At 40.3% G+C, this 23,559-nt stretch overlaps 2 protein-coding genes and 1 long non-coding RNA gene across 4 annotated transcripts; 2 read left to right on the forward strand and 1 right to left on the reverse strand.

The window, feature by feature from the left end:
- The first annotated feature begins 1,688 nt into the window (after nt 1-1,688).
- On the forward strand, nt 1,689-5,602 carry LOC122970299 (coagulation factor XI-like). Its single transcript, XM_044336426.1, has 9 exons — nt 1,689-1,749; nt 1,856-2,012; nt 2,471-2,580; nt 2,708-2,870; nt 3,719-3,837; nt 3,928-4,060; nt 4,243-4,349; nt 5,104-5,263; nt 5,463-5,602. Exons 1-9 carry the CDS (start codon nt 1,689-1,691, stop codon nt 5,572-5,574), a joined length of 1,122 nt encoding a protein of 373 aa, XP_044192361.1. The 3' UTR covers nt 5,575-5,602.
- A 3,270-nt stretch (nt 5,603-8,872) lies between these two features.
- LOC122969251 lies at nt 8,873-16,393 on the forward strand. Its single transcript, XR_006398956.1, has 3 exons — nt 8,873-9,833; nt 14,103-14,210; nt 16,262-16,393. It is a non-coding gene; the product is annotated as an uncharacterized LOC122969251 (long non-coding RNA).
- Nucleotides 12,313-16,421, reverse strand: heyl (hes related family bHLH transcription factor with YRPW motif like). 2 transcript variants are annotated; one of them, XM_044334789.1, is made up of 5 exons: nt 16,314-16,421; nt 14,079-14,145; nt 13,907-13,990; nt 13,708-13,789; nt 12,321-13,479 (listed from the first exon to the last, which is right to left on the reverse strand). In XM_044334789.1, exons 1-5 carry the CDS (start codon nt 16,391-16,393, stop codon nt 12,794-12,796), a joined length of 999 nt encoding a protein of 332 aa, XP_044190724.1. In that variant the 5' UTR covers nt 16,394-16,421; the 3' UTR covers nt 12,321-12,793. The 2 variants fall into 2 exon arrangements, with proteins under 2 accessions (XP_044190723.1, XP_044190724.1); XM_044334788.1 differs by lacking the exon at nt 16,314-16,421 and having other exon boundaries at nt 12,313-13,479; nt 14,079-14,346.
- Nucleotides 16,422-23,559: the final 7,138 nt, after the last annotated feature.

Raw genomic sequence — 23,559 nt, forward strand, 5'->3', positions numbered from 1 at the left:
TACGCAGGATATTTTCACAGGATATGAATCCGCTTTGTCAAAGGTTGGTACAGACTCCAGTAAGCAAAGTGTTTTTGAGCCAGGAACTAATATTACAAAACTTAGTATGGCAATATTTTGTCACTCATTAGGCCGTATGTCCCCTCCTGTCTGTTCCGGTCCGCAAATGAATGGTAATACTGTCAGTGACTGGTATGGAATCATGATCCAGATCTTGTTTGTGGTTCCACAATGGTGGAATGGGCTACCCAGCTCCATACAGTCTGCTGACTCCAAAAAACACCTGAAAACTCAGCTCTTCCGTTAACATCTCAACACTTGAGTCCCTTATCCTTTTTAGCACTTTGTCGAATGTTGCACTTCTTTCTTGCCGTTTATGGTACTTCTTATGCATTTGTCTACTTCCAGTTGTTTCTTACTTTAATAATTATATATATTAAAAAACAACAACAAATTGTCAAGCGTTCTTTCTCATTGCACTTACACCTCATCAGCTACTTGAGAATTTGTACCACAGCTCTTTTTCAGTCACTGTCCTCTAACGCTCAGCCTGGTCTCAGCAAAGGGCCAATTTCTTTCGTCATTTTGCATGTTATCACGCCGCATTTTAAGCTTTTCGCGTGTCATTTCACAACATTATGTTTGAGTGACAGGGGAACTGATGCATTGGCGTCAATATAATGTGACTTTCTTTTATTTTTATATGGTAATTTTGCCTTATTAGAGGAGGCAGGTTGGATGGTTGGCTAAATAAAAGATTATATGAGTAATTGTTGAACACACATTGATCTCTGCTTTCAAATTTTAACATTGGATGCCAATTCTTTACACAGTTTTGGTTGAGGTGAAAACATCTTTGTCCAATCAGTTCTACCTTGACTCCTTCACCTGTATGGTTTTGACAGCAGAGGTATTGTATAACCTGTATCAGCTACTGATGCTCTCAGTGTCCTTTGCTTCACTCTAGTTTTTGGACCTGCAGTTCTCCAGTAGTGACGAATGTACAAATAAAAAAAGGAATGCAAAGTTTTATTGACTAGTTTTGTTCAAGCACAAATCATGAAGTGTATTCTAGAAGAAAGAAAATAGATCATATAAAGCCTTGTGACTATTTTAGAATGGACTCTTAATGTAACTGGAAAACAAATTTGCACTGTTGTGTTAAGAAAATGAATGTTGGCTTGTTTTGCACAAATTAAGTTGAACTGTGGGTTAAAGGCAAATGAAAAAGTTGTAGAGATATCTGAACATTTTTGTAGGAAGGGTATGTGATCGGCAGCGGATCACATCCATTAAATAAACTGCTTTAAAATCAAGCTGGTTGTTGGTGTTAGTTAAGTATCTGTGTTGGTTGGCAGACACCAGCTGACAGAAGCACTGGTCTTTTGCTTCTTTATGTTACTTTAAGATGGACATGAAGTTTGCTGAATTTTCAGTTATGCTCTGCTCTCCTTCATGCTCATGTAATGAATATTGACACTTGCTGGGCTACAGTAGTGTGTGCATTTGTGTTATTTACACATCAAGTCAGCTGTACAGTGGTTACTGCCAGCCAATCGCTGAATATGTCAACAACTAGTCATGCAAATCGAGCAGTAGTATAAATGAGTGAGTTGCAATAGGTGCAGAAACATCCCTTTGATTGCAGCTGTGTTTGAAGAATCTTAAGTAGCTTCAAAACTGAGAAGATGGGAACACTTTTCATTTTCGTGGGTCTGCTCTACCTCTGTGGTCTCTCCTTTAGTCAAGGTAATACATACACTGTGTTACATATTTATCACTTAGTCATTTGGTACAATCAGTGTATGTTTATATGTACATGTAAATGTGTCTGTCTGTGTCCATTTTTCTTCAGAATGTAGAAAGGACCTTCTGGAGAACATTAATTTCCTGGGAACAGAGATAAAAGTACTCCGCTCTCCTGATGCTGTGCATTGTCAGCACCTGTGCACCCAACATCCCCGTTGTCTTTTCTTTGCCTTCGTTCGGCCTGACTCTACCATAGATAACAGGTATAAAACAAGCAATAGACACTGAAATAGTCATTTATTAAATATCAAGGGGTGATGGGTGATGATTAAATTGATTTCAGAAAACAAAACACTAAAAATTTAACTTGAAATTTGTCAAATTTGAACCACAAAATCATAGTTGTTACAAGGTATATATTTTAAGTATTATTTTTTAAAACAGCTGTACTTGCTTTTATAGTATTTTTTGACCACTTTGGCGCTATTTTGAGTTTCAGTGTGCCAAACTCTTAATGAAAAATGCTGGACTTCATTTGTGTCAAATTCAATAATGCATCACAGATCAACAAGTTTATTAGAGCATCCCACTGGATCAGTTGGGGGTTCGGTGGCTCTACAGGTGAATCCAGATATATGAGCATACTGATATGCTCAGGCTTTTTCTGCCCTTTAAGTGAGTTTAAGCTTAACCTCAGTACACTGGCCTCTCTCTCCACCAGGTACTTCTACTGCTTCCTCATGTCCACTCCCTCTGGACAGCCCAAAGCTCAGCCTTCAAAGCAGGGTATCACCTCTGGCTTTTCTCTCAAACCCTGCAACCCAGACCCAAGTAGGCACACAACCACTGAACCATTTAACAGTTATTCACTAGTTAGTTAGTCACTAGTTAATTAGTGATGTGTGGTGAAACTCTCTTTTACTCTTTCTGTCTGTCTGCTGGTCCATCTGTCTGCCAGAGCCTTGTCTTCCCCAGGTGTACCAGAACGTGGACTTCCTAGGGGCAGACTACCGATCCTTGTTCACAAGTGACTATGAGGAGTGTCAGAGAGCCTGCACACAAGACCCTGGCTGTCAGTTCTTTACTTTTGTAAATGGAGTCTTCACACCGGAGAGGATTAGGTAAAACTCAATCACATAATATCACATTGCAGTTTAAATTGTATTGTCATTTTGTGAAGGCAGGGCTGTTCTGGAGGCAGAGGTAATGGTGTTACTTAAGTAATGTCTTTTATTGGCTCATAAGAGGAAATGTGTGCTTCTCCTGCACTGAAATTCAGTTGGGTGATAAAGCAGATAATTTCCAAAGTCAGTGTTTTTAGCATGAAATTCCCCTTTTTTGTAACTATCCTGTAACTATAAACTATTGAATACATTTTTTGCACAAAATGAGGGCTGTGTATTTTGTACCCCATTTCTTCTATTGAAAATGTATTACTGTAGGAAAGGATCATTACAGGAAGCAAAACCTGTTGTTGTGTTCATATAGGCATTTGACTTGTGTTTTAAAACAGACTTGAAAAATTGTGAAATTGTCCTTTAACTACTAAACGTAGCTTAGCTGACCTTGCAAGTTCAAAAACTAGACATATTAGTCTGTAGCTTTGTAGGTACTGGTTCATGAGCATACTTAGTATTTGTGGGTTTTGTGGTTAAGAGTTAGGAAGAAGAGTGCCAAGGTAGATATATGTGGATGAATGACATTAATATTTTTTCTGGCAAGCCTTTATTTGACAGCTGACAGCAACAAAGATCCTTGGTCAGAATATATATTGTAAAAAATATTGAGCCCAAGCTGAAATAACCCTAATGACATAGCTGTGACATCATCAGGGTTGTTTGCTTACACCTGACACTCCACCAGAGCTAAAGTAGACATTGTACAACTGTTTTCACATGCTGACTAGTATAAGATTTAACTCTTGTGGAGTGATGTTCCCTGATGGTGTCATTTCTTGTTCTGTTTTTAGGTACAAGTGCCACCTTAAATTCAGCTGGACAATACCAAGGATTCCTACAATAGAAAGAAAGGCTGGTGTAGTATCTGGGTTCTCCCACAATGCAGAAATAACTCAGACCTTTCACACAGGTACACAAACAGCAAAGGTCATAGCATTAGGAAAGCATCCTGCAGGTTGTCATGCATGCTCTCTCATTGTTTGACCTGTGTTTTGTACAGTTTGTCAGGGCAAGCTCTTTCCAAGAACTGATATCAAAGGAAACAACATCGAGACGCTGCCCGCTGCCTCACCTGAACACTGTCAGACATTGTGCTCCGCTCATCCTTCCTGCACTTACTTCTCTTACACCAGGTAGTGTGTGTTTGCCAGCAGTTTTAAAGGGTACAACGTAACTGTCTCAGTCAAGTCAAACAAATATTTATATGATTCGTGTATCAAATAGGCAACATTTGTAATGTTGTTATCTGTTCTTTCTGTTACCTCAAAATGTAGACATACTTGTATTCAAGATTTAATTTTCATTATTCTTGCAGTAATGATGACAAATGTTATCTGAAGAACAACCCAAATGAAATGGTGACCATAAGTAAAGAGGGAGTAACATCTGGGCTACCAGCACGCTTCTGTCAGCTAGATAACAGTATGTATCACTAGTCAATCAAAAACATTGAGAAAAGACATACAGGAGACCTTCACATATTACAGACCATGTGAACTATTCTGGTTGCGTGGATCGACTCTCAGTAACTATGAGGTTCACATTTGTGGCTTTGAGTGAAATATCTTGACAACTACAGGATAAATTACCATGACATTTGGTACACATTCATGTTGCCCACTGGATGAATTGTAATAATCTTGGTGATCCCTTAATTTTCATCTTTCAGTTTGTCCAATACTTTGGATTATATACCAGAAAAACTAATAACATTCCAATCAGCCCTTGTTGTACTTTATGTTTAGTGTTAACTAGCAATTGATAGCATGCTAACATGCTAAACTAAGATAGTGAATATGGTAAGCATCATACTTGCTAAACATCAGCATGTTAGCATGCTGACATTACAATTTACTTAAAGCAAGGCTGTGCCTAAGTACAGCCTCAGAGTGCTGCTAGCATGGTTGTAGCATCTTAATCTGGTTTGCCTTATGAAGCTAGCGCCAGAGGGTTAGGGGGTTAGGGTTAGGGGTATTGCAGAGTTAGAAATAAAGCATTGTGCTAGGACTTCATAAAATCAGGTGTAGGCTAATTTTTTGTATTTAAATGTAATCTAACAGAACAAAGAAAATACTGGAATCATTCAACACATATCAACGTTTATTCATGTTTTTTATTTGATTTTAGCATTTCTGTAGTTTAGCCGACAGCCTATCCTGTTCCTCTCTGTTAACAGGCTGGGTTAAGGATGCTCATGAAGGAAAAGCTTTCTCAGGTTCTGACATTAGGTACGAGCTGGTGGATGACCGAGACATGTGCCAGAGGAAATGCACAGAGGATCCCAACTGCCAGTTCTACGATTATGTCACAGAGAGCTTCTTTGACAGTAATTACTGGTAGGCCAACAGTTTTCTTTATGCATGTATGCAAAAAGGCCCAAACACAAATGTTGTCAATTTTTTGGTAAAATTGTAACAATTCCAGCAAAACCCAGAAATCATGTAACGTTTAACTTGATCATCAATCTGATGCTATCGTAGCCCTGTTTTATGATATGAAGTCAGGTGTATTTATATGTCAATTTTTTTGTTCTAGGCGCCGCTGCTATCTCAAGCGTGTCATCACCATACCTGCTCCTCCCAAAGTTACCAAATTGAGTAATGTTGTATCCGGCTTCTCCCTGAAGAACTGTTATAGGATTGTTTAACTTGTACATACAAACACTTTCAAACAAAAAGGAATTAATACAGGAATAAATTACAGTTCAAGACATGAAAATTTCAACAAAATATTCAACCAAAGCATTCTGTGTGCATGATTTTATTACTGTATAAATCTTCTCTCCTTCCCCTCTCGCTTCTCCTCTTTTCATCAGCTTGCAAAAGAGGAAGCATCCTCATATACACACACATTTCTGTCCTTTCCCTCTGTTTCCTTCAGACGTGCCCACTACCACATTAATGTGGCAGTCTGAACTTTGGATGCCAATTCTTTCACAAAAATAAATAAATAAAATTAAAAAACTGTGAAAATTTTTCTCCTGTCATTTTTTGGTAAATGGTAAATATGGTAAAAAAAATGAGTTAATAAATACAGTATGTCAACAGAAGCTAAACTAAACAGAAGACAGTCAATGGTTGATCACCCCTTTCATTTTAGTTAAGTTCCTTTACATAAAATGGCACCAGCTCATGTCAACCAACACCAGAAAGTCAAATTTGAAGTGAAGTATGAAGAACATCTGATCATTTGGATTTATGCTCTGCAGGAAGAGTTCCTGTCTCCAGCATCTGTACCGTACCCTTCATGGATCAACATAGTCATGATCCATGAAGGGTACGGGTCACTGAGTATGATTTATGTATACTGGTTTTTGTTTGTTGCAAGAAAAAAATTGTGAAAAAATTAGCCACATTTCTTTAAGTGCTTTAGTAAATTACTCATATTTCTGGTTTGTCATATTACATGGCTGAGCTAACAATAATATATATTTTTGCTGTATTACTATATCGTATATCTTGTGACTCAATTCTTAGGCCATGAAAAATAAAGAGAAATAAAATCAAGCAATTATATTTAGTTTTTAAGACGTTGCAACAAAATATGAATCTAATGTGGGGAATGGTCAATCAGTAGATCAGTAGTGTTGGTGAGTGGATGTGTGAATGTGTAGTGTTGTATGGCCTAAACTAAAGAAGTGCAACACAACCAAACAAGAGAAAACGTGGTGCAAGGGGGAGAGCCAGCCATGAAGTGAGAGAACAAGGAATGGGGAAGGCCGATCCTAAAAGCATTCTGGATGGACTGGTCAGGTGCACCAAGTTGCATTAATACAGTCTCCACCTACCTGGACCTGAAGGGAGAAACACACAAACACAGGAACCCAGGTCAAGATAAACCTAAGGGCCATGGCAAAGCCAGAGGGCTGTCACAATCAGCAAGAGGCATATAATTTTGTAGATGAACATACAGCAGCTTGCTGGTGATTTTGCCGTTGATATCTCTGTTTGTCTCATTGAATTGTAACTGTATTTACTTAATTCTTCAGAGTAGTTTGCCTGCACAGCATGAATTGTCTACAACTTACAATAACTTGAGCACATACTCATAGCTGGCTTTGGGAAGAGGGTATCTCAAAGAAAAGAAAGAAAATTTGGATATAATCTCCAGTCTTTGTGGTGTGTTTAAGTACAACATAATATGAGACACAAGGTGACACAAGGCAACGCATCAATGTGTACATGCAGTACAAATATTTAGACAGACAGAAGACACAGAGCAGCAGATTGGCCAAGAGAGGGAGCCCTCACACTGTCAGATCACAGAGTGGTGGTAAGGTCAGCTGAACCAGATGCAACAAAGCAGAATATAAGGAGCAGTCAAGATACAAAGCATGTAACAGGGACAGTGGAGTCTTTGACATTTCTAATTTCAAGTTTATTTTATTTGTATAGCACTTAAAAAACAAACCAGTTTTGCACCAAAGTGCTTCACAAAGACAGAAATATGTATACACATACAAGCATAAGGACATATATGTGCAAAACAGATGTTGTGAAAATAGAACAAGATTAAAATAGAAACAAGTTTCAACACAAATTAAAACCAGAGAAATCAGATTAAACACAATTGAAAGCCACAGAATAAAAGTAGGTCCAAAGGTGCATCTCAAAAACATCAACAGATTCAGCCTGTCTAATGACCTCCGGCAGGCTATTCCAGAGATGAGGAGCCGCTACAGAAAAAGCCCTGTCAAGCCCTTTTTTTCCATGAACTGGGCACAACTAACATGCCATGGTGGGAGGATCTGAGGGGTCTAGTGGTGCTGTAAGGGGTGAGAAGTTCTGAGATATATACAGGGTTAAGGTATGTATGTGTGTATGTTACTATGGAGAGTTTTATAAACAATTAGAAGAATTTTGATGTTCATCCTGAAATTAATGGGGAGCCAGTGTAAGAATACAAGGATAGGGATGATGTGATCTCTTTTCTTGGACCTTGTTAATAACGAGGCAGCAGCGTTTTAGTTTAGTTGTAAACGAGAAATGGTAGCCTGACAGATGCCTTGGTAGAGAGAGTTATAATAGTAGTCTCTATGTGTCATGGTTCTGAAAATGCCCACTATTAATGAAATAATTAATCACTTATTCAAACACTCATTCAGGTATTGTTTATGCTTTTGTGTTTGTGATCCGTTCTATTTGATTCAATCAAATTGATTTACATTTTAACCAAAAAACTGTAAAAACAGAAGACAGCAGTCTTTAATGCTTATATGCAAATGCATTACTGTTAAATTAATTCTGATACATTAAGGTTTATTGAAAGTTCAGTTAAACTGAATTTTGCCTTTTGCTCATTTGGTGAACTTGATGAAAACAAGAGAAACTTGAATACAATATACCTGTTACATAATTAGGATAATGCTAATTATGACATTATGGACTGCTGAGGTGACAGAGATGATAAAATGATCTTCTTAACTTTGGTCTCCTTACACACCACTAAATGATTTGTCAGGTCAGTGATTTTAAGTCAAACTGTAATAATAGTAATTATTGGTATTAATTGTTGCAAAGGTGGTAGTATTTATTGACAATTTAATATTGAAATATTGACAGTATCATGAAGAAATGTGATGCCTTTTGAATGAATTGAAATCACAAAATGCAATGTCTGCACTAATTTTAATGTAGTAGGAATCAAAGACATTGATTTGCAAGAACAACTTTGTTTGTATATAATTGAATGTAGATCTCAACTAATCATGACTGAAAATATATTTCTGCTTTTTAATTTTTAAAAAAACAACAACCTGTCAATCAGTTGATAGCAAATTCAGATCTTGTGTTTTGAATTTTAGTGATGAAGCAGCTTTTATTTGCATTAGGACTATGGATTGTGCCTTTGAGATGAATGATTATTATTATAAATGAAGGTGGTCAGGTGACTTTCACAGCCTGTCAATCAACCAGTTCTGACCAACAGAAAATAGAATAGAATGCGGTAATAAATTAGAATGTGATGGTGATGTCACATCATGCTGATTAGTACACAATCAATCTAGAATCTTTAGTTTCTGATCCAACTGGTTCATATCCAGTCAGTTTACACAGATCACTCTGAGTATTCACTTCGTCTCCATTGTCTGATTCTGACAGTTTTTACCTTGTTGTCTACTGCTGCATTAAGCGAATATTAACAGTTCTGCTGTTCTTAATCTTAATAACCAACTGCTCCAAAGAACTGTAAAGTTTGTGGATTTCTTTGTTGAGATCATGGACCTGGTTAGAGCTGAGGCCCAGACCAGTACTGTGCCATCACAAGTGCTGGTTCACAGCCCCTCTCTCAAAGATGCTACTTCCCAGCTCCCTCTCCCTGCTACAGTCACTGTCAGCAGTGAGCTGGTGGAGGATCTGCTTGTCCAGCCAATGCTGTGGCTCAGCCCACTGAGGAGCTCCGTTGGTGCACAGCTGGACCAGCAACAACTGCTGACGCTCTGTCTGTGTCATACAATAGTGTGGGACTCTTATTTTACCAGCGATAAAGGGTTTCCACTGTTAAAAAATACAATGCCATGGGAGAACTTATTTTACAGCAGAATGCCTTTGTTAATGAGACGGTGGAGCACATCCACTTGTTATTGCAAAAAGAGGCAGAGAAATACTCCAAAAGCAGAGTCTTCAAAGCCTCAAATGCCTTGAGGACCCAAAGTAAGAAGTGAAAGTGAACTAGGAACCACTAAAATTGACACTGAGAGACGCTCTACCTAACACAAGGATGACTAGAGAGGGACTGATAAAGGATGTTAAAGCTTCCTTGGTGGCCTGCAGCTTCATAGCCACAAAGATCCAAAAACACCTCAAGCCCACTGTGAGCTTTGCTTTGGAGATGAGACCGCAATGATGATCCTAACTGCCAGTTCCACACCTACATCACTAACAGCGTCGCTGGTGAAATTTGGAGGTACAGTATACCATAAGAATGTATGTAAACAAGCACACAAACACGATTGATTATGCTGTTGTTGATGATTTTTTGTTCAAGGCGCCTCTGCTATTTCAAGCGTGCCATCACCATGCCTGCTCCTCCAGGAGTTGACAAATATGCCAATACTGTGTCTGGCTTCTCCCTGAACAACTGCTTTGTGAATTCAGTCATTAATTCTGGTTCCAGTTATTGCCAAACAGTTCTGAGTTCTACCTCCGCTTGCACCACAATCGTATTCTTATACATATTTTCTTTAATTCTATATTAATGAACTTCTATCAGCATTTCTACTATCTCATGCGTGCCATCACCATGCCTAATCCAAATAAATGATATATTTTGATTGAGGAAACATCTTTGTCCCTGCAGTTCTACCTTGATTCCTGCACTTGTGTAGACTTGACAGCAGAGGTTGCTAAAGTCAAAAAAACTAACGCTGCTTTTACTGTCTTCAGTTCATGATTCTTATTTGGTTTCTTTGACCAAAGACCACAAATGTCAATTCAATCCCGTAACACCAAGGCCATAACAGTCAAATACACATGCACACACACACACACACACACACACACACACACACACACACACACACACACACACACACACATATATAATGAATAGATCAGTAGAGCTAAACTTAACAGAAGACTTAACACAAGACTGGCTTTGCTGCTAGTACAGGTTAAGATTAATGACTATGTTCACACTAAACAGGCTAAATCTCAGTGGGGGTTTCGTAAAATGCAAGTAACCAACATCGCATTTTAAATTATATTGTCATTTTTTCAAGACACAAATTGCATGGATAAAATCCAGCCATTGATTTACTAGTGATGCATCTGCATGATTGAGTATATTTACACCTTAAAGAGGGGAGAAATTTTCTCTCACTTCCATATTTCACTTTTTTCTCTCACTTCTGCCCTCCTCCTTGCATGTTGAACCCTCCCCTTGCCTCAAATACACACTCACGAACACACACACATTTCCCTCCTTCTTTCTGTGTCGTTCCTTCTCTCCTTCCTCTCTGCTGCCTTCAGCCTCCCCTCCCCCGTGGGAAACCCAGTGCAGTGTGACTGTGGTTGTCCTTCCTGGAAGCTGTGGTGGTGACTCTGGCTCCTCCACTCAGAGGCTAGAATAGTGCCAGCCAGCCTTGTGTGTGTGTCTATGTTTGTGTTTTGTCTGTGTGCCTGTGTGTGCGCGCGCATGCACCCTCCACAAACATTCCACCACCATACCGTCCGTCCGACCACCGGCCGGCCTCGCACGAGAGCCACGCCGCCACTGTGGTTCAGTCCTGACGCCAGCCCTGAAGACTCACATTACACACACACACACACACATGCACACGCACACACACACACACACACGAAGATGTGTGTGCACACAACACCACATAAACAAAACATTCAGCAAGGCACAGACAAACACACACACACACACACACGCACAGGGGGGCAGCCAGCACATGAGATTGGCTTAAGCACACACTAGCACACTCACTCAAATAAACAATATGCACTTTGCGGAACACACACATTTTTGGACCGCAGACCACAGACATTGCATCCTGAAGTAGATCAAAGCGTTCTCCAGCAGTAAACACACACAAGGCTCTTCTCTGCTCTCTCATCCCCATGGAGCCGTTTTTGGTGAAGCACGGCACAATTATGCTGATCTTCTTGAGAAACAACCCGTTGCAACTGTCATCTATCATTGTTCAGGGTTTCTTGTGCACCCTGCACATGCTGGCCGACTCTCTGTGATTCACACCATTTCTCTTCCTGTCCTTTTAAACCTCCACAATCCTTCTCATCTCCCCTTAACCCTGTCTCCTGCCTCCCTCCCACCCTGTTATTGAACGTCTATACCAAATCAGTCACTCAACCACAGCCCTTTAGATCTTTTTCTTTGTTTTCCCGTCTCACAGTCTCTCTCCATCCCTCCCTCTTGCTTTCTCCCTTACTGTCTGTCCATTGTTGAGGAGACAGTGGCGCAGACAAACAGGGAGAGAAGATATCCACTGGTGTACCACAAGATTGGAGAGAAAGAATGGTAGAGAGACAGCAGAGGAGAGGAAGATACATAGACTGATATAAGGGTAAAGTTAATTACAGGGGACTGCCAATTAGAGGGCAAAGTGATGGGTCTGTTTGCTTCGCCGCGGCATCCCAAAAACATCACCAGCTCCCACCATGTTTATCCTCTGCAGCCACAAGACCACAGCTCCCATCAGCCATCACTGGAGACAACTCAGATACCGAGGGGGTTACGGCTGGGGAACATGCGAGCAGTGTTTGCAGACAAGGCTAATATGGATAAGTGGGTAACAAGTCGTTTTCAGCCATTCCTTTGCCATTATTGATAGCAGATCATTTATAGCTGCAATAACATGTTTGCATTTGGTTATACAGTCAGGAAACACACGCAGTAAAAACATGACCAAAGGTAAAGGCACTTAGTCTTTATAGAGATGTTTTCAAAACATTCTTTGTCAATCAGACAGAACTGGAAAATGTAATCAAATGTATAAATGATTTGGAAAGTAAAACAAACATCACAGTTAAAAGATCAGTAAAAACTCAACGTCACTCTCTGTTGAGCAAGATATATATATATTTATATATGGCTCTGTTGGACACTCTTCTATGTGTGTATTTGTCAAGCAAGATCATGAACATGAATTTATTCAAATGTTCCATTCCTTCACATTCCCCCGCACTATTCTTCATTCTTTCTTTATACATTATTGTTTGTGATTATCTGAAACCTCACCCATAGTTGGATATGGCTTTTAGAGTCTCTCAAAATAAGAGACAATCATCAAATGTTCAATATTTCTTTCTCCAAAGGTTTCATATTTGCTACATGGTGTGCATGGGAGCTCCATGTCCACTGTACAGAGTTCGTTTGGAAAACAAAACCGGAGTTGACCCTCAAAAAGCTCCGATCTCAGTCCCCCATCCCTGGGCTGACTTGGCTGATCCGCTCAAGCCCCTGCGCTGGGCTGTGGGAGACCCCAGAGGTGCAAAGGGCCTGAAAGAGATTTGTTGCGGGGCAGAGGATGATGAAGTGGAAGAGGAGGCGGAAGTAGAAGGGGAAGAAGAGGAAGGGGTGGGGAGAGGAAGAGGTGAAGCCCTGGAGGCACTGTGAGGGGACGGCTGGGTCGGTCTGGAGGGGGCCAAGACTGGGGATGCCGCCAGGGAGGGCACCCTGTGGACGGTGGCCAGAGCCGTAGGTGCGAGAAGCGGTGGTACCCCCTGCTGGCAGCCGGCCAGGGGCGCGAGGCGGAGGGAGGCAGGTGACGGGTAGCTCCCCAGCAGGGCTAGATCCCTTCGTCCACTGGGGAAAGGGGATGAGGAAGAGGCTGGCGAGGTGGGGGAGATCTGAGGGAAGGACGCCCACGGCCAAGGAGGGAAGGGCAAGGTGGAGGCCGGTGCTGACTGTAGGAGGAGAGGGTCTAGCTCACTTGCGCAATGGGAGAGGTGGGAGACAAGGCGGGCTCCTATAGGGTCCGGAGACTCCCCCTCAAGGGAGCTGAGGTACCGCACCACCTCCCCAACACACTCCCTGAAACCCAGAGTCCTGTAGTCGACTGCCAGAGCTCTCGCATCAAAGTAACCTGAGAGAGAAAAAGAGTTTAGTCATGCACTGAATAATAGTGATGGAATGCAGCTTGACATGACAAATATGCTGTGTGTTATTTGCCTTGTCCAAAATAAGAGGACAGTGAATAGTTCTATTTGTCTGCTATGTTATTTAATGGGGTTTTTCCCAGCATCATTTCAAGAGTTTCATCTTCTTTAAAAAAATGCATGAAGAGCAGAAAAAGTGAACTTAAAATTTTCACCTTTTCCCCCCATGGCATGCAGGAGTTTGAGGTGGTCCACAGTCATTTGCAGAATCTCTGCTTTCTCCAATTTAGATGAACCCTGAGAAGAAAAAGATTAATGTTTTACTCAATAAAGTCAGGATTTAGAGAGCTGTTTTATTGCTTTATTGTAAAACTATAAAAGAATCCTTTTAAATCTTCATTCATGAGCAGTTACCTGTTTCTCAAAAGCACTGGGCACCAGTCTCCTCAGCTCTGACAGGCTGTGGTTGATCCGGTCCCTACGCCTCTTCTCTATGATCTACACAACAAGAAGAGCAGAATGACAGTCGGTGCCAACCAAAAAGACAGGACTATTAAGTTAAGACCCAAGACTATTATCCACTCACCCCTCTTCTCTTCTTTCGGGCCAGAATCTGTGAGGCGCTGCCAGGGGACATGGACCCGGTGACTGGGCTGTACCATGGATATAGAGAGAGAGAAAGAGAGAGGGAGATGGTATTGGCAAAGAGAGAAACATGGTAACTTTGATTCTCCTGCATATTGTTATTATTACCCTCCCTAATATGACACAGAGGCAGGATGGCACATAAGCTCCCTTCAATCGAATTAGTTTTTTGGGCACAGAAAGGCATAGGAGTGCCCGGGAGAGGAGGGAAGAGGAGATTGTTTTTGGTTTAATGCGTTTCTGGACATTAGTCTCAGTGAAATGACATGCTGTTCTCCTTTCCATCTGAGCGAAAGCACTTTTAGAAAGATGATTATATAGCCCTGCGGCGATGCTTTCGCTCGCATGGGGCTCCAACATGCAGCATGGGATCTGCGCTCCTCAGAGTACAGTCACTCAATGTGGATTGTGTTTGTTTGTGAACTCTCATCTTACAGGCCTGAAAGAGCCTGACAGCTTTGGAGTTCCCTTCAAACTGCCCCAGCAGAGACTTATTGCATTTCTATTAGATTTTAACATGAAGGCTGCCAATTTAGCTGTGTGTTTTTGTTTAGATTTATGTTTGATGGGGCTGACTTGAAAAGGCGGCACTGTCTTCTGTTTGCATGTCACACAGCAATTTGATTAATCCAAACTGTCTTAAGTGTTACTGGCTTGCTGAGTGCTTGTGATGTAACCAGTGTTGCTGTGAATGTGTTTTTGTATACTGTAGATGCACATGTTACAAATAAGCTCCAATTATTATTTCATTTAATTCACATTTCCTTAATGTCAGCCAAGGAGCTTGACAAATTCCCCCAAAACATAAAATGGTATAGTCACTTGTAAAGAGTGTGTGCAGTGTTAAGAGTCATTTTACTGCTTAATATACTTTTACTTATGACATTTTCCACAACACTGAATGAAGTAATGGGCTGCAGTAATACACCGTGGCATTAAAGGATTTTTTTTCTTTTAAATTGAACTTGTTTTAGTTATTACTACTTAATTTTATCTGCATATTATTTATATAACTAAATATATTATTATTAATTATATTAATATAACTATATGCATACAATTGTAGTTAACTATATGAATCAAATGAATTTCAACCTGATTTAACAAAATGTCAGAGGATATATTAAGTCTGAGTCTGTAAAAGTTTCCCACAGTGATTAAATCATATACAACTGAAAAGAAAAATTATGGCTTTTGACATGAAATGTAATCACTGTATTTCTGACAGTGAATTATGTCTCTCATATAATTAAAAAAGCTTGTACTTTATTTTACTATATGATTACATTGAAGAGTGGGAGTTTAATACAATTATTTCACTGTAACCACTCATAAATTGTGTGCCCCAAACGTTCCAGCATTATCCATCATTTTTTTCCTATGTTACATGGGACAATGAACAAGTTGATATTGATACATCACAATAGTTTGCTTTATTAATGAAGATTTAATAATTGCTGTGACAGAAACAAAGAAGTATTTGATTAAGACTTGTGTTGTCACAAACTTGTGTATTTGGTCACAAGCAATCTATATAAAATGCATTTATTTACAAAGAATAAAGGGTTAATAATTTCAGCCACTGTCTCAGACATGATAGGCCTTACATTATTTTTTATTGTAATGCATGACATGCATGCAGTGAATATTAAGAACCCATATTCACATGTAAGAAGGGAAAACATGACAGTGTTTTATACAGAGGGAAAATATAATGAATATATATTTCTATATATAAGAGATTTGCTGCCATAGGTCTGAGACAAAAGTTACACTTTAAACTGACAGCTCAGGTTTACTGGGAGGTGTGTTAACACTTGCTCTGCTGATGTTCAGTGACTTAAACAATTTGTCAAGCATTTAAAAAAGTCAATAAAAGCCTTTTTTATGAATGCAAAAAAAAAAAAAAAACTTTTTTAAGAAGTGTCACTGGCGTTGCATTATTGCTCTATAATTTACATCAGCTACTGGGACTACTTAAAACTGACTTTTCCTGCAGTCTTTCAACTTTCATCTCCATGTCAAAATGCTTGGAAAACCCACAGTTTACTGCCAAATATGTTTGGAGCTAATTTGTCTTGAGCTACTAATTACAACTGGATGCCGTGTCATTTTCCTTTAAAGTGTGTTTGGAGGCCATGTGCTATAATCTCAGGAGCGGTTGTCTGATGCTCACCAGTAGCCGTCTTCTTGTCCCACGTCAATAAACTCGTCTGTGTCCGAGTCTGGGGAGCTGTAGTCATGAGGTCTCTTCATCTCTCTGCCCCTTCCTCACTGGCTGGACTGATGGATGGATGATGGACTGATGGATTCGGGTGATCCGCTTTCTCTGCCGTGTGGAAGCAACACTGAAGATCGTCTCCCCTCTGGATGAAGAGCTCACCCTGCGTGCCCCTCACTCTCTGTTTCTCTTGTGCTGTTACTTATAAAAGCCTTGTTGTCCTTAGTTACTTCTTGTCACTTGTGTATGTTTTGTTGTTTTGGTGATTCTTCGGCGCATGTGTCTTCTGTCCTTTCCTCTTTGAGTCAGCGGTGCCACTTGATCGACCCCCAAGGGCCCGTGACAACTAAGAAAATTCACAAGCTGCTTTAGTCTTTTACTCTATCATTGGCATCCAATCATAGTCTCTCTCTCTCTCTCTGTGTTATTTCTCTCTTGGCTCCTTCTCTCTGTCACAGCCACCCAATGACAAAATAGGACTTTGGCAGTTGGAGCAGGGTTGCCAGTTTTGGCTCCCCCGCCTCCTCTCTATGTCCCTCCTCCCTCCCTTTAATCTGCCCTTCCCTGGCTTGTCACCATCCTTCCCTCCCTCCCCACCCCCTCACCGCCCCATCTTTCCACCCCTTTGCTCAGTCATCCTCAGTCAATTAGCCTCCAATCTCATTCTGCTCTCCTTCCTTCCTTCTTTCTGCCCTCCTTTCTTTCTTCTTCTGCTCCTTTAATTATACTCCTTTGTAGAACAATGGCAGGGGGAGCAAGGGAAGGAGAGAGGTGAGGAGTGTGGGAATGATGGACTGTGATGGACTCCATCATCTACAGGAGCGTGTGTGACAGTACACAATATTTGCCTCTCACACAGTCACACAAGTGACTTGGAGAACGGAGGTATTGAGCTACTTTTTGTGAGTGTGTGTGTGTGAGTGACCAATAGCAGAGACAGAAAACACAAGTGATGGAAAGATGCGTGGCATCTGCAAGCAGCAAAGAACCACACTATGAAGAAAAGTCTGAAAATCATTCATATTTTTTTCCCTTTAATCTTAAATAATCCTTCATGTTGCGTACTGCTTTCTAAAGTGTAAAATTGTTTACATCAGTGGTTCACAACCTTTTTTATCTTATGTAGCAAAAGAAGTTTTTGATGTTTCAACCATCTATCTATTACTTTCTGTTTGAACTGTTTATTCATTGCTTTTAGTTATTCCAACAGTTCTCTTCACTACCTTTAGCAAACTATTTCAATATTTTATTTATTACCTTTACTGACATAAACTATATCAACTTTTTGTCTGTTACCTTTGACTAACTATTTTAACTATTTATGCATAATTGACTGTTTCAACTGGGGGTAGAAATACACCTGGTAGGGAATCACGGATTTATAACATGAGGATTTATCAGCCGTGGAACTGCGGCATATTGGTTTTTGAAAGTGTGACCCAGATTGTGTTATTTCTGAAATCATGAAATCCTGTTAATAGAGAAGGCGAGATCAGCGCTCAGGCGCCAACTTTTAAACAAAGCTTTGTACAAAGCTTTTTTAGCCAGTCTTGTGTCAGTGTGTGCAGAGAAGAGGGCAGGTATTGAGGGTCAAGAGAGGAATCAGCCCAGTGAGTGTCTGAACATCTGGGCTCTTCACTGGACAAGATAGCGCTCTTTATATGCACACATATACAAAGACACACTCACACACATGGTTCTTTGCAACACTTAGCACTCGGTTCCGCTGCCACCGTGGGAAGATTGCTGGTGCAGATTGCCATGGAAACACGAGACCCAGGCGCCGGTTGTTAGGAGCGATGCCTGACTGACCCAGCAGTGTGTGCATATGTGTGTGTGTGTCTGTGTGTGTGTGTGTTTGTGTGTGTTTGTGAGAGAGAGAAAAAGACGGAGAGAGGCCAAGTGGCATGCCCCCTTCCACACAATGCCCAGCTGAGTGTGTCTCTTCCTGCCTGGCAGACTGGAAGGGTGTGTTAGTTTAAACATATTACAATGCATGTGTGCAAGATCTTTGTGCATGTTTTTTGAACAAGAATATTTTTTGTACTTCTTTTGGTGCTATAAGTGGTAATGAGCTCCTTTTAATGTTTCATTCTGTTTCCCGCTTTTAAATTACATTTTTATTATCAAGTGTATTTTGATTTATTTCACTGCAGATGTTTCTTTTCTTTGTCTCTTTTGGTGTGACATGCTTTTTGTTTTTCTGTTTATCTCACTTGCATAACTTATCCTCATCTGCCTGCATTTTATCATTTCATACGTGTAAAGTAATAAACTAACTTAAAACATGTGTGTGTGCGTGTGTGTGTGTGTGTGTAATACACAAGTGTCAGTAATCAGTGTGACAATCACCAGGGGGGCTTATAGCGTGGTGAGTATGAGTAAGGACTAACAGAAAAGAGAAATCCCTGTCGCTCCTTCCCACCCTCCCTGCCTCGGAAAACAACCCCCCGTCCACATATCCTTTCATTACCAATCATTCCTTAATTCAGATCTGGATCTCATTTCAACATCAGAAAACAGGGAAGAAAGTCTGAAAGAAAAGAGACATCTATGAAGTCAGGCCTCAGTCTCTTCTCTGTTGTTATTTTTATCAACCACCCACCCTTTCTCTTCAAAGAATAACTTTCTTCTCTGTATCAGTCTTTTTTTTCTTTCTTTAAAATGAAATCACTCTGGCTTCTCTCGTCATTTTTGGCCAGCCACACCTCCCAGTTGTTCCAGTATGAAGCAAGTTGCATGAAAAACATGCATGAAGTGGAAAGTGATTAAGAAGATGAATGAATAAATAAATAAGTTAATTATGAAAATAGTTTCATGGTGGGGTTTTGTAAAGGGAGGGTGACAGAGAGAGACATAAGAGAGAGAGCGCTGGCACTGGATGGTGAGATGGAATTCTGGGAGATTTCTGGCGATCTTGGTCGGCCACTTCAAGTCCTCTCCCTCCCATCCCTCCTAACCACAACAAGGCAACGTCCCTTATTGAAATTAACAAGCTCATACTTTTACAATTTGCACACGCACGCACACATGCGCAGCTCGAATATGAACGTGTGAACGCTCAGGGACATACACACACACATGGCCTTGAACTGATTCATACAAACACACACACACACACACACGCAACTCCCTCACACGAATGTGGACAGTGCATACCCACAATTTATAAGGCACAAACACTCAGCTGCAATTATTGTTTCTGATGCATGACTATTGCTATTGTTTGAAAGTCTGTGAGATGGAACCAGCTCAGCAGGATATTTTGTTTGTGATTTTTTCTTTGCATTCATGTCAAGCTGAATAACTGATCAGATACTGTATGTCTCACTGCATGGTTGACTTTAATTATTTGTACTCTGTTTTGCAGCAGCAGAAAACCAACTTTCAGCAACTTTTTCACCCAAAACATTGATACTCCTGTGTAAAAAGACACTTAATATTCACAAAAGTAGACAGTTACAAACAGCATTGGTGCCAATCTCATACATACAAGCAGCAGGGTCATTTTCAAGCGAAGGCAAGTTTATTTGTATAGGATCTTTCAACAACAAGACAATTCAAAGTGATTTGTATTCATTCATTTATCTTATTCATTGTATTTATTTAAAACCTTAGTGCCACACGGTGCCGAGGTACAGACATACAATAAATGCAGACACAACTAAAATCAAATAGCAATAAAAGAAGAATACATGGTTATATCAGTTACAAACAAGGTAAAATTAATAATGCTAAAAAGTAAAAGTGACAGTGAGAGAAATTAATTAATTAATTAAAACAATAAGAATAAGAACAGTTTAAAAAAAAAAAGGCAATGACAATCAATCAATAAAATTGTCAATTAAAACTTGGAATTGACTCAGTGATATTAATGAGGTCAACTTGTACTTTTTCTTGAAGCATATTCCAAGTATGTGGGGCACAGTAACAGAAAGCAGATCTTCCTAACTCTGTATGAATTTTTGGTACTTGCAGGCTGAGCCACGTTTGTGAGCGGGTACAGTGGCGACCAACATTCCGAGAAAGCAGGGCTGAGAGATAGGAGGGGAGCTTTTGTAAAATAGCTTTATAAATGAATAAAAACAAATGCTGATCCCTCCTCGCTGATAGCGCAGGCAGGCCAGTTTTTTGATATAGTAGGCAATAGTGTGTCCCATAACTATCTTCAGTAATAAATCATCTAAAGGTTTGAGAGCAGAACTGGCTGCCTTCCCATAAATAACATCCCTGTAGTCTCCGAGAGGAAAACTGCTTCAACAATTCTTTTACTCGTAAATGAATGAAAGCAAGATTTATTTCTAAAAAGAAAGCCAAATTTCAATCTCAGCTTTGATAACAACATGTTAATATGGACTTTAAAATCAAGCTTTTCATTGACCCAAATGCCTAGATATTTTTAGTATTAATATATATTTATAGTATATATATTTTTTAGTATTAACAAAATGAATTTCAAAACTACCATAGTCAGTATTTCTTGCATTTGAAAACAACATCCATTTTGTCTTTGCACAGTTTAGGATCAGTTTCAAGTTATGAAGGTGTTTTTGAAGAAAGTTAAATGATAGCTGTAGAGTGGCGGTGTCTGCACAGGAATAAAGGACTGTGTCATCTGCGTACAGATTGAAGTTACAATTGTACAATGAAGAGGTAAAACAGTTTACATAAATAGTGAATAAAAGTGATCCAAGAACAGAATCTTGGGGAACTCCCTTTGTAATGGGAAGAAAAGATTACTGAATCTTACTTATCTTGACATGCTGCGACCTAGCAGAAAGATAATTCTGAAACCACAGGCAGCTAGCATTTTCAAAACAGTGCACAGTGTTTTTGTTATCTAATGCTGAGACTATATTGTTAATAACTAAAGAAGGAAAGAAAAAAGCAGAAATAGCACTATGCTTTGGCTTGAAGCCAGACTGAAATGGAGTTAGTATGGAATACCTGGATTTCAACTGTTAATTAACAAGTGACTGAAGTATTTTTTCAAGACAAGATAGTTTTGAGATTGGACGATAATCAGATTTGCTACTACCTTTATGGTGAAGAAGAACATAGCCAGTCTTCAAAACTGTAGGAATGATGCCAGAGGCAATGCTATAATTGAACATATGAGTTACATATTCAGAGATTAGCTGTGCTGAGGATTTCAAAGCAAATGGTTGCAGTTTGTCATCACCCCTTGATGTTTGCGCATCAACACTGCATGAGGCATCATCTATCACCCTACTGGAGACAGGAGATATGCTAAAGGAGTGGTTTACAAGTTCTTAAGATTATTAGATGCTCATGTAAGCCAGTCTAAATTGAGATCATGAAGGATAATCACCTTATGATCAATCAATGGTGCAATTAATCCACCAAATTTTTCTAGGGCTTCTGAAGGGGCAGAAGGAGGTCTGTAGACACCAGTTACTGAATTATTATGCCCCAGATCAATTTTCAGACATAAAAAAAACCAGTAAGATAAAGACATTAATAAACATAAATAATAAACACATGGCAATTTAAAAAACACATAAATATAATTTTAAAAGAATAAATTAAAATAGAATATAAAAATAAGATAAAAATGGAATACAGTAGATGAGGACAGTCACATAGTTAATTCATACTTTTCATGAAATAAGAAAACCAGCTTTGTCACTATTCAATGAATTTAGAGGCAATTTTAAGACAAATTATCAGTATCTGGTGATTTGGTGGTAATCACAAAATAATTACATAAGCGGTTTTTCCTGGACAGTGACAACATGCAACCACTGAAACAACGTACTAGAATTTGTATCTTGACAGAAAAATATAGATTAAAAAGGACGACAATAAATTGCAGTGGTGTTTGTGAAACACTTTTAAATAGCAATATATTCAAAATTACTTCCTCAAATGTGATCAAATAGCATTAGTCAAATGAAGTGTTTCTTCACTGTCTGGAACTCCTGCAGATAATGTGTGAAAGGCCAAATTTGGTGAACAGAGCCCTGCATGGTGCCCTGCTGTATGCAAGTGCTATTGACATATAGCCAAAAAAAATCAGTTGATTTCTTATTGGTATGAGGCCTTTATAGCCATCAGCCTGTGGCTCGGCGCTCAGTCACCAGGGTCAAGATTGGATTGGCATGGGAACTGGCACCAGAGCAGCTTGGCACTGTCCAAGCTGGACCCACGAGGGAATTATTTGCACTTCAGACACATAAGGAATGCCTGGGACCTGTAGCACTGCCTGTCTGGCCCTGTCCTTGATTCACTCGGAATAACCTGGATATACGAGACATTCCTGGGGACGTCAGGTTTGTCTCTGGGAGTCTGGAATCTGTTGGGTGTTTCCAAGAGCTGCATTGTGTTTTTATGATCCGATTGAGCTGATATGAGGTGTGAATAAACCTCCAGAGAAATGGGGTTAGACACAGTCAGTATATATGTTTGAGATAGTGGCTGCTGTGATGTGAGGTGTCAAGAGGGCAGGAGGGCTGCAGCGATGGGTCATGCTGCCTGTCAGAGGGAGAGAGTGAGAGAGAGAGAGAGAGAGAGCAACAGAGAAAGAGAGAGAGAGAGACAGGGAGAGAGTCCTCCCTCCTCATCCGGCTCCCCTACGCAAAGATAAATAAAGAGGGTAAAAGCCGAAGAGAAGAAACAGAAAGGAGCTTTTGTGGCTTCCGAGTGGGGTCCCTTTCATGGCGGTTCCCACAGCACTGGGCCCGTGATGACATTCACCATGTTACACACACACACAGACACACACACACACACACACACACATGCTGATGGGCCCTGTGACTGCGGTGACTTTCGCTGGTGCCGGGCCCCAGACGGGACGGCGAGGGCCCCGAGAGCCACAGGCAGCCATTGTGCTGTCGCCGCGGAAACCAGCCTCTTTATGTCAGACATGTTTTTCTGTTTGTTTTCTTTTTTATGTCTTTAATGTGGGCAAGGGGGAATGTTTCCCCTCTCATCTCCCCCCTCCCCCTCACTGCTCTGTGTTATTTCCCCCCAATACCCATCTTCCTCCTCCTCCTCCTCCTCCTCCTCCTCCTCCTCCACCCACCAATCCATCCACATTTGTTTCTCCTCTTTTCCTCCCTCCTCCTCTTCCACTCCCTTCCTCCCCTATGTCGTCTCCCCCCCTTTTCCCCCTGGAGATCGTCATTTGTAAAGCTCTTTGCTCAGACAGCCCATATCTTTGTCGTGGTGTTGCGGC

Source organism: Thunnus albacares, chromosome 19, assembly GCF_914725855.1.
Source record: "Thunnus albacares chromosome 19, fThuAlb1.1, whole genome shotgun sequence".
Taxonomy (NCBI): Eukaryota; Metazoa; Chordata; class Actinopteri; order Scombriformes; family Scombridae; genus Thunnus; species Thunnus albacares.